Source organism: Eptatretus burgeri, chromosome 10, assembly GCF_056783735.1.
Source record: "Eptatretus burgeri isolate ZD-2024b chromosome 10, Ebu_testis_v1, whole genome shotgun sequence".
NCBI classification, from domain to species: domain Eukaryota; kingdom Metazoa; phylum Chordata; class Myxini; order Myxiniformes; family Myxinidae; genus Eptatretus; species Eptatretus burgeri.
In genome coordinates, this window is record NC_140970.1 from 4,732,134 (window position 1) to 4,746,104 (window position 13,971).

Below are 13,971 nucleotides of genomic sequence, written 5' to 3' on the forward strand. Positions count from 1 at the left end.
TCTCACAGCTATTCTGAAGAAGAAGAAGGAGAAGTAGAAGAAGAAGATTTCGACTGATTGCTAATCTACCGACTTTATAACTTAGAAATCGGAAAAAGACACATATCCATTTTGAAGTGCATCAAGGGATAGATTAGCATCGAGGTGGCCTGAGCATTTGGGTTTCCCTTAAATGAAAATATGAAATAACTAGAACAGCACACTTTCGAATGTTGATGGCTACCCCCAACTTGTGTTTGTTTAAGAACTGGTTGTGTTTAATTTCGTTTTCTTGCTTGGATGTCTCTCTTTTTATGTCAAAATTAATAATTGAATCTCTATCAACATAATGCCAAGAGTAAACTAGAATGGTACTCATTGGAGCGCATACCTCCGCCAGGTTGAAGAGTTTACGTTTTGTATCCCACTGATTAGGTTAAGATCTGCATCTTAACCTGAACCAAAATCAAATCAACTTGTTATTGTCACATACCCAACTCCTTCATCAAGTTTTGTCATAATTTTCTGGAATATCGTGCGATTTCTCTCTCAATTGTGAAAAATTAATTGTAAAATTTCAAAACTCTTATCCAGATCTTCACAAAAGTCTAATAATTTTGTCCATCGCAGACACACAAGCTGCCGAAATTTTGACCATATCTGTCCATAACTTTTTTGAGATATCATGCTATACAGTAAACCCTAAAATACCCCGATATTCACAACCACGATAATTAGAACCGATTTCGTATGGAAATACGTTTTTGACCTTCATCTCTCAATGGTGGTGTGCTCTCAACTTTTATCTCGGGGAACATCTGACATCTATCTCAGGGTTCTTGGACTTCGAGAAAATATAGAGGAAGGTGGATGGCAGCCAAAAATAAACATGTAAAATAAATATAAATCTGCTCTACAATGAAGTCTCTTGCTGCATTGTAGCAGATTAAACATTCAAAAGTATGACCCTTCCCTTCCGTAATTTGTCTAAAGCCCCTCCTCTCTCTCTCTCTCTCTCTCTCTCTCTCTCTCTCTCTCTCTCTCTCTCTCTCTCTCTCTCTCTCTCTCTCTCTCTCTCTCTCTCTCTCTCTCTCTCTCTCTCTCTCTCTCTCTCTCTCTCTCTCTCTCTCTCTCTCTCTCTCTCTCTCTCTCTCTCTCTCTCTCTCTCTCTCTCTCTCTCTCTCTCTCTCTCTCTCTCTCTCTCTCTCTCTTTCTCTTTCTCTTTCTCTTTCACTCTCTTTCACTCTCTTTCACTCTCTTTCACTCTCTTTCACTCTCTTTCACTCTCTTTCACTCTCTTTCACTCTCTTTCACTCTCTTTCACTCTCTTTCACTCTCTTTCACTCTCTTTCACTCTCTTTCACTCTCTTTCACTCTCTTTCACTCTCTTTCACTCTCTTTCACTCTCTTTCACTCTCTTTCACTCTCTTTCACTCTCTTTCACTCTCTTTCACTCTCTTTCACTCTCTTTCACTCTCTTTCACTCTCTTTCACTCTCTTTCACTCTCTTTCACTCTCTTTCACTCTCTTTCACTCTCTTTCACTCTCTTTCACTCTCTTTCACTCTCTTTCTCTTTCTCTTTCACTCTCTTTCACTCTCTTTCACTCTCTTTCACTCTCTTTCACTCTCTTTCACTCTCTTTCACTCTCTTTCACTCTCTTTCACTCTCTTTCACTCTCTTTCACTCTCTTTCACTCTCTTTCACTCTCTTTCACTCTCTTTCACTCTCTTTCACTCTCTTTCACTCTCTTTCACTCTCTTTCACTCTCTTTCACTCTCTTTCACTCTCTTTCACTCTCTTTCACTCTCTTTCACTCTCTTTCACTCTCTTTCACTCTCTTTCACTCTCTTTCACTCTCTTTCACTCTCTTTCACTCTCTTTCACTCTCTTTCACTCTCTTTCACTCTCTTTCACTCTCTTTCACTCTCTTTCACTCTCTTTCACTCTCTTTCACTCTCTTTCACTCTCTTTCACTCTCTTTCACTCTCTTTCACTCTCTTTCACTCTCTTTCACTCTCTTTCACTCTCTTTCACTCTCTTTCACTCTCTTTCACTCTCTTTCACTCTCTTTCACTCTCTTTCACTCTCTTTCACTCTCTTTCACTCTCTTTCACTCTCTTTCACTCTCTTTCACTCTCTTTCACTCTCTTTCACTCTCTTTCACTCTCTCTCACTCTCTCTCACTCTCTCTCACTCTCTCTCACTCTCTCTCACTCTCTCTCACTCACTCACTCACTCACAAAACTCTTCACAGAGTGTTGGTGCCGCCGATGCAGCTTCCTGCGCAAGGGTATAACTGGGTGGTTTGCCATTGCCTTCTCAGCAGTAGTTAAGGCAGGAATTTGTAATTTTTCATGGTATCGCTAATCACTCATATAGTCTTCGCAAAGGACACCGTGGGGTCTTAAATGTCCACCAAGTAATGCTGACAGATGCACAAGGAATTTAGACCCCAATGGAGGCCATTCAGGCCATCATGACAACAGCAGACCAAAAAAAGGAATGTTATTTTTATTTTTGTTTTCATTTATAATTTTTGTAGTTTTTTTTTTTTTTTCCCAGCGGAGGGGGCATGGGCAAACACTGTTCTTGGGTAAAATAACACACACAATAACACATCAAAGACTTATTAAGCAAGGACTGACTGTATAGTAATTGTGTGACATTTTTCAGTCGTTTGTTTTTATGATAGATAGGACGAACATCATTCTGCTATGCGGAACTTGTACCAATGCTCGACCAATTGTTCTCATCCATTAGCTCTCTTCAAGCCTCAACTTGGTCATCGTGGCACTGTCATGCATGTTGCCACCCATGGTTAAGTCGAGCAACCAGGTGCAGTTATTATCGAGCTGGCCATTAGCAAAGTAACCTAGAACAAGATATCCTCCTTCTCAAAGTGGTTGTGCTTCTATGGTGAACAGGGATAGATTAAAATTAGGAGCATGGAGCGATTTTATCCATTACGTGATGTAATTTTCCACGATCTACCCTCACGGATGAATTAAAGTGTATCATTCAAATATTATTTCGGCTGTGAGGATCGGATATCGTCTGGACTAATTAATAAGTGTCATAATCCGGAGTGAAATCTGATAATTAAGAAAATGAGTCTTATACCCAAGCCGATATACATATTTACTTGAAGTAAGCAAAGCTATGTACCCTCCTTCATACATAAACAATAAAATGTGAAATTTCAAAAAATTTAAACTGATCTTTTTCTACCTTTTGGAGAATTACATTGAGTGAACAAATGATTGATCAATGTGCCAAAATTAACCAGCTTCATGGAGCTCCATGATTTAATGCATTCACTGCTTGACCTTGTACCCTGTCCCCCAGAGGGACTACTTATCCATAGCATCTGTTCGATCCGTGTCGATATTTTTGGAGGTTTCGCGAGGTGCTCTATAGGGAGACAAAGCAAATCTTGTGAAAAACTGGCTTTTTAAAATGAAGTTGTAACGTTTGCGCGGACCACAAACCGATGTATCACGTGATGCATGCACAGACGAGCAGGCAACATGGCGGATTATCTGCAATGTTAATTTCACGGGCGATTGAACTTTGCGATGTCTCCACGGTTGTTCTACATTAAACAGCAACTCTTTTTTGGATAAAGTCATTATTTTAACGAATTCATTTAATTTTCTTAACTGTTGCGGGCGCGGTGAAGACCAGCTTTAAAGTTAAAGGCATCCTATATGGTATGCAGCCACAGCCTGACCAACCATTCCTTATCAACCATTTAATTGGAGTGCTTGCTTGAGTTCTTTTTCTTTCTCTCTTTTTCTTTCTCTCTCTTTCTCTCTCTTATCCTTGCTTTACCATGTGCCAATACAGTTCAGTACCCCCCACGCCCTCTCTCTCTCTCTTTCTCTCTCTTTATCTGTGTCTGTCTCTGGACATATTGAGACGGTGGTTATATTTGGATGGGAGTTTGTCTCCGGACGTGTACGTGCATTGTTTGTCTATGGACATCTTGGCTCTGGATGCATCTGAGCAGTGTTTGTCTCCGAACGTGTTCAGGTGGGATTTATGTCCGGATGGGAGTTTGCCTCTGGACATGTCTGGGTGGTGTTTGTCTCTGGATGGTATTTATAGTATGACCGGTAGAAAATGGATTTCAGACATTATTTTGGTTCCATCTTCACTGTTATTCTATGCTGAAGCATTTTGATGAGACAGTATGAATCGTAATTAACGCTCCACTGCACGTCTGCCTTCCCTTCCTCTCACCTTTTGCAGCCTTCCCTTCCCCCACCCTCTCATTTTCCCTCCCCTCCCCCTCCTGTCTCTCTCTCCCTCTAACTCCTCACTCCCACCCCTCTCCCTCTTCCTCCTCTTTTTCTCTCCCCTCTCAGAAGTCCCGTCAGTGAAGCGATGGGTGGTATTTGCTCGTGTGTGTGTATATGTATTATATATATATATATATATATATATATATATATATATATATATATATATATATACAAAAAGGAAAAACATGGTTCGTTCGTCTGTTAAGCCGTATCCCGTCCGTGAAGCCATGTGACTATATGTCTATTAATTACCTATTGCTTGAACCTCAGTACACACATATCGTCTATTAATGATGTAGTATTGGAATGTACCTTTCGACCATTTAGACTGCTGAGACGCCTTCGACCTTTTGAAAACCATTTAAGACGCAGAAGACCCCTAAAGACCTCCAAGACCCTCTAGACCCTTTACAACCCCTTTTACCTTTAAGACCCTGAAGACCCCTTTTACCTTAAACACTTTGAATGCTTTAAACGCCTTTATATCCCTTCACCCTTTGGACCTTTTATTCCATTTTGACACCTAGAGCCTTTAGACCTTTACACCCCCTTAAGTTCCTTTCGATCCCTTTGACCTTAACACCTTTTATATCCTTTATACCCTTCAGACAGATTAAACAGCTTGGACCCTTGACCATTTAGAGATTTAGACCATTTGGACCTTTTTATATTACCAATAAATTGCAAATAAATGTAATATCACCAATATTACAAATAAATTTGTGCAAAAGAAGTGTTTGTATTATGATTGGTGTCAATCGTGACAAGACAGCAACTCATGTACAATCATTATCCTTGGTTAAAACAAGCCTGTGCCTCTGTAGCGACATGTTGATATTGGTGAGGTGAACATCGGGAGCCAATCCACGCTGGTATTGAAAAATTTTAGGTTATGCTGCTATTAATAATTATGAAACTCGATATATTTTTTAATGCAAGATCGAGGCTCATGGAAGAGTGAGGTGATAGAGGGTAGAAAGACAACAAACTGATAGTGGAACCACAGTTGGACACAAGCAAAGGAAGGAACAAACAGGAAGAGAGCAGAGGATGGGAGGAAATACAGGAACATGCAAGTAAGGGAGTTGGGTTGCTTGATAAGCTAGAGCTATTGGAGGTGGATTGAAAAAATAGTGAGTATGAATAAAGGAGGGGGGAGGTCTATGGGGGATGGTGGTGCACGTCTTCTTGAAGCCCTGGAGGGAAGAGTGAGGTTGACCAGCCTCCAGAAGACAGTTCCACAAACGGGAGAAAAAAAAGGAACAAAAGAGTGGAGATGGACAGTAAGTCTAAATTTTGGAGTTTAACCAGGAGGGGTTTACAGGAAGAATGCCTGCACACTGGAGGAGCTGGGGGATGGTTGAAGGCATGAGAGAGTAAAGGGAGCGAGATTGGAGTGAGACCAACAGGCCTTGTCGTTCGGCCTCATTGAGGGAGATACCAACAACGTTGAGAGCTTGAGATTCTGCAAATTCTAGGATATGTGATTCAGGGGTGCCAGCACCTAATGGAGAGCAGTAGTCCATTGGATTATGGACAAATGCCTTGTAAGCTGTGAGTAGTTCTGATTATTCAAGGTCTGACTTGGAATGTCAGAGGTTGCCCAGTCTGCGGCTGGCTTTAGAGGCCAGCTTTTGTGATTTGTTTAGCAGAGGAGAGATCGTGGCTGATGGTGTGAGACCTTGAAATTCAAGAAACTGAACCTCTTCCTGTGGCTCACCATGGAAATAGTTAGGTGAGTTAGCTTGACAATCCTTCCAGATTGACAAGATGAGAATATGATATTTGCCAGGATTGAATGGAGTTTGAATGAAGACATATTCCATTTATCAGACCAACATTTTATCATATTCTCGTGTAGCAAGGGATTTTTAACATGCAATACTCTTGCATGACACAATCTAACACGAACAGCTCGGCATGATTTTATTGATTTAAAAGATGACTATGACCACATACATGTGAATATAAACACCACATATAGAAGATGACCACAAACGTATCCCTTGTTATCCCCCCCTCCCCCCCCCCCGCCGGAGGGAGGGAGCAGGATATTGTAATCGTCCTGTTTGTTACTTACGAAATCTTTAGATTTCATAAGTATATTGATGACTTCCGTCCTCTGTTTGTGTGTGTGTTTGTTTGTAGGCACAATAACTCGAGAACGGAAGAAGCTACCAATGTCAAATTACACCACGTGATTCAGGAGGGTGATTGCTAGCGCTGATTAGATGTTGGTCAAAATCGGTCAATGGTCAAGGTCACAGTGAGGTCAAACATAATTCCGTAAATTCACGTGGAGAAATGGAGTATTTTTGCTTCAGTTGACGTTACGAGTTCGTTTTAACTTCGATTTTAATTTTGTCTTCGGTTTTTGCGATCGCTTAGGACGCTTAACACTTGGTTGTCGAAATTCTGGTAAAAATCGGATGTTTTTGAGACGTTTTAAGATTGTATAAAAAATATTTCACTCGCCGCGTCACGGCTCGTCAAGTGGTGCAGCGCGCTCGAGCAGACGCGTCGTTGAGTCACGTAATGGTTTTGCGTGTGCGCGCTGACGGTGTTTTCGATAAAGATGGTGTTTAAAAGTCATTTTTTCTCCCAATAAAGGTTATCGTCGTATGCCTGACTCGCTAAGCCGTCGGATTATGTAAAGATTGTTGGTGGATGGCCGAATATTACGGTTTTGTGACTTTGATAAAATAATATTAAATAATTGCGTGGAGAAATGGAGATTTTTGCTTCGGTCGACGTTACGATTTTTGATGGTTTGGTACAGAATCATCGTAGAAACTTCTGGTTTGCGTCGCTACCTTCTCTAGAGACAGCTTTTATTAGACAAGGTCAGGTGTCAAGTTGACGATTTCGTAAGTACCAGTCTATGACTGCTTGTTTGTTTGTCTGTTAGCAACTTTACGGAAAAAGGGCTTTAGCAAACACTATCAAATTTAATCCACAGGTGAGCAATGAACCTTGGATGACCCCATTAACTTTTGGGTCCAATTGGATCAAAGGTCAAGGTCAAGGTCACGAAAAGATAAAAATCGTTTTTCGCTCATAACTTCGTCAAAAATGATCTGATTTACTTCAAACTAAGCTTATAGTGAACCTTATTCTATTTGTTACTTATAATCCTACCCATGCATATTTGTGAAGATCGGTGGGGTCCGAGGTTTTGGGGGTCATGGTCATCGGTCAAAATTATATATTTTCCATTGTAAATCAAAAAAGGTTAGGAATATGCGTGTTTACTATGGAAGACATATCAAGTCCTTTATTGGCTTTCATTTGACACCATGACCTTTGACCTTACGTGGCCTTGAAAGGTCAAAATCATTTTACGGTCATAACTTCGTCAAAAATGGTTTAATTGACTTCAAACTAAGACTAAAATATTCCTTATTCTATTCCTTATAATCACCATTCAGGTTCAGGATGTATCAAATTTAAATTTGATCCCCAAAATAACTTTATGCCTTAGATGGGTGGGATTTGTTGTGCCTGGCACCACTTGTAATTATAAGAGTGATTGTAAATGATGACTTTAGGGAGATGAACGTTGATGGAGGAACATGAAAGGTATCGAGGTATCGTAAATAAAAGATGTGTCAAAATACCATACTATTAAATGTTTGGTAAATATTGACTCTGCCAAAAATAAATTGCTTCAAGTCTCCAAAGCAATAAGTGAGGCAAAAGTAGGCTTGAAAATATTTAATTATCAAGATGATTGAGGAACTGAAGGAAATGGTGCATCATGCTCAGCTTCAAGTACTAATATAAAGCTAAGAAATTTCCAAAACAGGTGAGAGCCATTCAAACTACATGTTGGCATCTGTTATTATTATTATTATTTGATTAAGTTTGGTTAATTAGAGGTTTCGACTCGATATCTTACCTTGTTCATAACCTGTGATTTGTCCTTCGCTTCCACACACTATGGTTTGTTTTTGTGCCAGGTGCAAGGGATGGCAGTTCCACAAGAGTGGCGAATGAGAATATGCTGCACAGTGAGGTGACGGTGACAGCCACGGTGTGTGGAGCACTCTCTTTCATCTTACTTGCAGTCATAATTTTGTCAATAATCTACTGGACACAGATTCTGAAGAGACCACGTAGTGGTGAGTTTTTTTTTATTTTTTTTCATCTTCATTTTGATAGTTAAAGTTTCACTTGAGATGATCAGCAGGTTTAATAAGCTTGCATGGGGATGTTAGCCACATTATGAAGAAATCCCATGCTTTGACTGGTGGCATGGTTTTTCCCTAAATATTGTATCGGGCTTGATATACTTAAAAGCAAGGCTGGGATGCATCTTTTGCAAAACGCTTAAAATATTTGTATAGACACCAAACAGTGACTAGAGATTGGGCTCCATTTCAAGCTCATCACCAATATCGTGCAAGTATCATGTCGCTGCAATAATTAATTGATGGATGTTAAAGTTCCCACAGTGTCATTCGGGAAGAGCAAGCGAGCTATCGCCTGCACTCTAAACCAATTCCAAATTCCTGCTCTAACCAACAGGTGGCACTGCATCAATGGCACAGCTGCACCCCCCCCTCCCTAGTAAATGATGCTATCCTTCTCCAACCTACAGGGGGAACTGCATCAATGGCACAGCTGCATCTCCAGCAAATTATGCCTTCGGCAGCCATGTGCTCATCCATAAAGGAGGCTTTCGTTATCATTGCGGTCATGTCAGGACGATCCACTTTATCGTCTTTCATTTCACTTGATTTTAGGATTGACATATAAAAGATCAAAGAACACCAACGCCACCAAAATATCAAACGTTTTACAACACCTTGCACTGATGTCATCGATCCTCCTTCGCTAAAATCAAATTGGGATTCAGAATAAATTCATTTCTCTGAACGGGATGGGCCCTAATGGGCTCCTGGCCACTCAGCCTCCCTGCTATTTTGCGCACAGCGAAAACGAATCTCCAGATATTCCTTCGTCCAAAGAGATACAAATCATTATAGGGTGGCATATATGTGGACAGTTAAGTGCTGAGATCCATACTGCCTTTTTTTTTTCTACATGGTCGAAGGTTCATGGAGGAGGTGAAACGCAACTCGAACACACAGCCACACATATGTAGACAAATACATGTGACGACACTGTAATTTACTTCAGTCAAACACAGTCGATCAGCGTGGGTGATGTCACTTCTCTCAGAGCACTGTAGGTACTCGTGATGCCATAGCTTTTCTCTCTGCACTCAATGGGGTAATTCAGTAGGCACATCCTTCTCCCCATGGATGCCAACAAATGGTGTTTATTTGTGCTCTCTACTCTAAAATGTCTCTGTTCCTAATAATTTATCTCCTAGTGTCTCTGTTCCCCACTGTCATTGCAATGATGCAGCGATTGTTCCACACTGACTGAACTCTGACTGAAATTGTGACACTTGGTTGCACTTTTATTTTTTTGCTACCTGTCTGAGGTTGCTGTGTATCAAACAAGTACCTGGTATTTTTCTTTCCAATGTACTTTTCGTTTGTAAAATAATTGCCATATGGGGGTGGAGAGGGGTGGGGTGTAAAAAGGCTATTGCTGTGCATCGGACATTTTGGGACACTGCTGCACTTGCAGTTTATGTACAACAATTAAGTTTTGCAGTATCCACTTTTACAAGGAACTCTACCCTCAATTACTAAATGTTTCTTTGCCGCCTTGGTGCATTGAGTTGTGCACTTTAACTGGTGTGTCGTGTTTTTGTTTTATCATTGTAGTGCTTATGAAACGAGCCTTGAATAATAAGTATCAAAAATTACTCGAGTTGGAGTTGGATCGTCCAGTTGTCTGACAGGATGGTGCAGAGTCAGCGAACTTACCTTTGAGCTGTTTAGCCTGGGTTTCACTCCCGGTTGGACGAAACCGTTGTAATGGTGTGTCACGAGCAGTGTTCTATCATGCCGTCCCTCCGATGGATGTTATGTCCCATCTGCAAGCGTTATGTTGGTGGATGTTATAGATCCCACAGTGCCCTTCATGAATCGGAGGCAAGCAATCACCAGCATCCTTTCCAAATGACAAATTCCTGTCAAAATCACCTCCATTCGAATGCCAGGCCTGGCCAGCCAGTTCGTGAAAGACTTGGCCCAAATTTTCCCCCTTGACTGACTGACACAAGAAGGTAGGATTAATTGCGGCGGTTAAATAAGTAGCTAGCTATCGTGTGCAGCCTGTGGATGCTGGTTGCATCATTTTCTAGAGTGTTGCTCTGCTGCTGATACCTTGCCCTCTATTACCAGTACACCGGTACTCATTTTGCTGACCTCTGAAGGATGACAGGCTGTCAAGCCTACCTGGTGTTAATTCAATGGCTGACAAGGGCTCTAACTCAAGATCCTAAAATCTTAAGCCAGCCACCTTAATCGTTAAGCTAACACCAGGCTTAAATAAGTAGTAGTGATAGTGATGGTGATGGTGATAATAGTGATAGTAGGACAGTAAGGCCTGTCACTTAAGATTAAGTTCTTCTGAAAGGAGTTTTCTTGAGTTGGACAGTTAACTGTGAACTTTAAGTGTCGAACTTATTTGGGCTTAAGTCAGATGAGCATCTTAATAAGCTCTTCAGATTGAATGGCACTCAGCAGGAAACATGACCTCTTGTCTGTTCATTGTGGTTGCCCTCTTACTCAGCAAAACTGGAAACGAACCACCAAACAGGATGCAAGGTAAATTCAAAGGAAAAGTGCCAATCTGCCCACCATTGCTCCGTGTTGAAGCCTGAATTGCGTTAATCGGCCTGGGTTTTTGCTTGTGTTTCTAGTTCTGGCCGTGCTGGCTGGGAGTGGTAAAAAGCCAGTCAACCCAGAAAACGGCGAGCAACTCGTGAAGCAAAACATGGCACAGAGTGTAACTACACCAGATGCACCGGACCTTGATTATCAGCAGTGTAAGTGGTGAAATGATGAGAGGAGATAAACAGAGGTGGATGTGCAAAAGAGTGTGGTTGAAGTCAAGAGTTTGGGGTGGGGGGGGGTGGGGTGGAATTACGAGATTGATAATTAATGGGTTGCAAGTTTTAAAATGAAATAATTTTGTGAAAGTTTGTTTATTGTCCTTTGTTTTCTTGCCTTTTCCTGTTGATAAAGGTGCAGGAGACGAACCTACTAGTCTACGCTCTACTCCCCCCTCACCTACTTATGATAAATCTCACTTACGCCCACCACTGCCTGGCAACAAAGTGACCAATCCGGAGCCACTTTACTGCCTCGGGAGGTATGATTGCATCACAAGCTCCTGATACATGTTTTTTTTTTTTGGTGTTATCAGTGCAACCGACTGAGATTATCAAATTTTGATTATTTTTTTTTTAAACCTTGATCATCACCCCAACTCTTTATATATTTTCCAACTACAGCCAAACCCAAACTTGTACCACCACCACCCTTCTTATTCTTCTTCTTCTTCTTATTCTTATTCTTCTTCTTATTTTTATTCTTCTTCTTCTTCTTCTTATTCTTCTTATTCTTCTTCTTCTATTGACCCACCTTTTTCTTGAAGCTTTGCTCGAGTCTTCATGAGCTGGCTGGCTAGGCCTGACATTCGAATGCTTAGGGCAGGAACTTGGAATTTGGCCATGGTGCCGGTGATAGCTTGCTTACTCTTCGAGAAGGACACCAGGGCATCTTTAACATCCACCAACGAATGCTGGCAGATGGGATGCCAGTTTAGCGTCCATCCGAGGAACGGTACTAAACTAAACATGATTGATGAATCACCTGCCTGTGAAACACCGGAGCTGACGGTTTATAGCTGGGTCGGGAATCAAACCCAGGTTAGTCAAGAGGCGAGTGTGCGTACCTCTCGGCCACCCTGCCAGCCCATCACCACCAACCTCCCACTACCCCTTTTTAATTAAAACTAAACTTTCCTCCACCTTTTTGGATTTTTTTTTTTTTTAATCATGGTCCACCCCTCCGTCTCAGCACAACTCTTACAACAAGTGATAGCTGAAGTGGTATGGAATTCATTTGAGGGACATGTCTCATGGCCTAAAGGCTCTTGGGAAGCCCCCACATTCTGAAGTAAATTCTGGGCGGTGGAATGTCTGGTGAATGAATCCCGTTTGATTTATTTATTTATTTTCACAGCACTTTGACTTATGGCCGATCGCATTCCTGGAATTCTTTACACTTGCTGATTCTTGCCCCAAAGAGCTTCCTTTAATCCCACAGGCATAGACTTTGTTACCACTTGTATTGCGTCGCTTCTCTTCATGCAGATACCAACTCGACCAGAGTGCGAGACACACCCTAACTGTGCCTGAATTTAGCGGAAAACTGGCTGCCAACTAAAATGGCAGTAAAGGGCAGGCAAAATAAGAAAATGCCTGAGAATACCATTTCTTCCTTGTTCGATGCTTTTCTTCACGGTTATTTTCTCCTCCAGTTTCTGCTTTTTCAATACTTCAACGAGATGGTAATTCCAGGATTGGACTTGGGAACTTACCCATCCACTCCTTACTTTAGACGTCTAGTTTATCAACGAGCTCAGTTTAATAAGTTAGTAGCTTTATACGAATTACATTGGAAGTAGAATTGTTGACCATGTGATTGTCCAAGCAATATTTTTATGCCTTCACTGACGAAGTCGCTGGGGGATTATGTTTTCAGGTTGTCCGGCTATCCATCAATCCATCCGTTCGTCCGTGATAGGTTTTCATTACCGCGATGATTTAAGAACGGCTGAAGGTATCAAAGTCAAACTTGGTACAAGTATGTATAATGATGCAAAGATGAACTGATAAGATTTTGGCAACAAGAGGTCAAAGTTCAGCGGTCATCTCAGGTAAAAATGTGTTCCTTGAGAACAACTGAAAGGATTTAAATCAAACTTGGTGTAAGTATGTATAATTATGTAATAATGTGGGCCGAGGCATATCGGTCGACGTCGCGACATCGTAGAGTGCCTTTCAAGTTTGAAATGTCAACGTTGATCCCGTATTTGCTTTATCGAGTGAACGACTAATAAGCAACGGAATTGGCCTAAACTAACAAATACTAATATCTGGGATGTCGCTTACCTTCACAATAGCACTAGGGAGTTATTCGTGCAATGTAAGTAAATTCTTAACCAGACCTATTCTCCTTTATGGTTTGTAGTGGCTGAAAATATAGGTGCAGTCTGTGCAAGTTTAGAACAACACACACACACACACACACACACACACACACACACACACACACACACACACACACACACACACACACACACACACACACACACACACTCTCTCTCTCTCTCTCTCTCTCTCTCTCTCTCTCTCTCTCTCTCTCTCTCTCTCTCTCTCTCTCTCTCTCTCTCTCTCTCTCTCTCTCTCTCTCTCTCTCTCTGTCTCTGTCTCTGTCTCTGTCTCTGTCTCTGTCTCTGTCTCTGTCTCTGTCTCTGTCTCTGTCTCTGTCTCTGTCTCTGTCTCTGTCTCTGTCCTCTCTGTCTCTGTCCTCTCTGTCTCTGTCTCTCTCTCTGTCTCTGTCTCTCTCTGTCTCTGTCCTCTCTGTCTCTCTGTCTCTCTCTGTCTCTGTCCTCTCTGTCTCTGTCTCTGTCCTCTCTGTCTCTGTGTCTCTGTCCTCTCTGTCTCTGTGTCTCTGTCCTCTCTGTCTCTGTGTCTCTGTCCTCTCTGTCTCTGTGTCTCTGTCCTCTCTGTCTCTGTGTCTCTGTCCTCTCTG

At 41.6% G+C, this 13,971-nt stretch overlaps 1 protein-coding gene and 1 long non-coding RNA gene across 7 annotated transcripts in view; one reads left to right on the forward strand and one right to left on the reverse strand.

Annotated features, from left to right (window-relative positions):
• LOC147017858 (uncharacterized) overlaps positions 1 to 13,971 on the reverse strand; it is a 129,495-nt gene that overhangs the window by 60,727 nt on the left and 54,797 nt on the right. The window lies entirely within an intron of this gene.
• LOC147017859 (uncharacterized) overlaps positions 1 to 13,971 on the forward strand; it is a 44,554-nt gene that overhangs the window by 18,820 nt on the left and 11,763 nt on the right. For all 6 annotated transcript variants that reach the window (XM_085896918.1, XM_085896923.1, XM_085896924.1 and 3 more), the window contains exons 6-8: positions 8,245 to 8,406; positions 11,070 to 11,195; positions 11,395 to 11,521. In XM_085896918.1, coding sequence (XP_085753044.1) covers positions 8,245 to 8,406; positions 11,070 to 11,195; positions 11,395 to 11,521 — 415 coding nt within the window. The remainder of the gene's footprint in view (positions 1 to 8,244; positions 8,407 to 11,069; positions 11,196 to 11,394; positions 11,522 to 13,971) is intronic.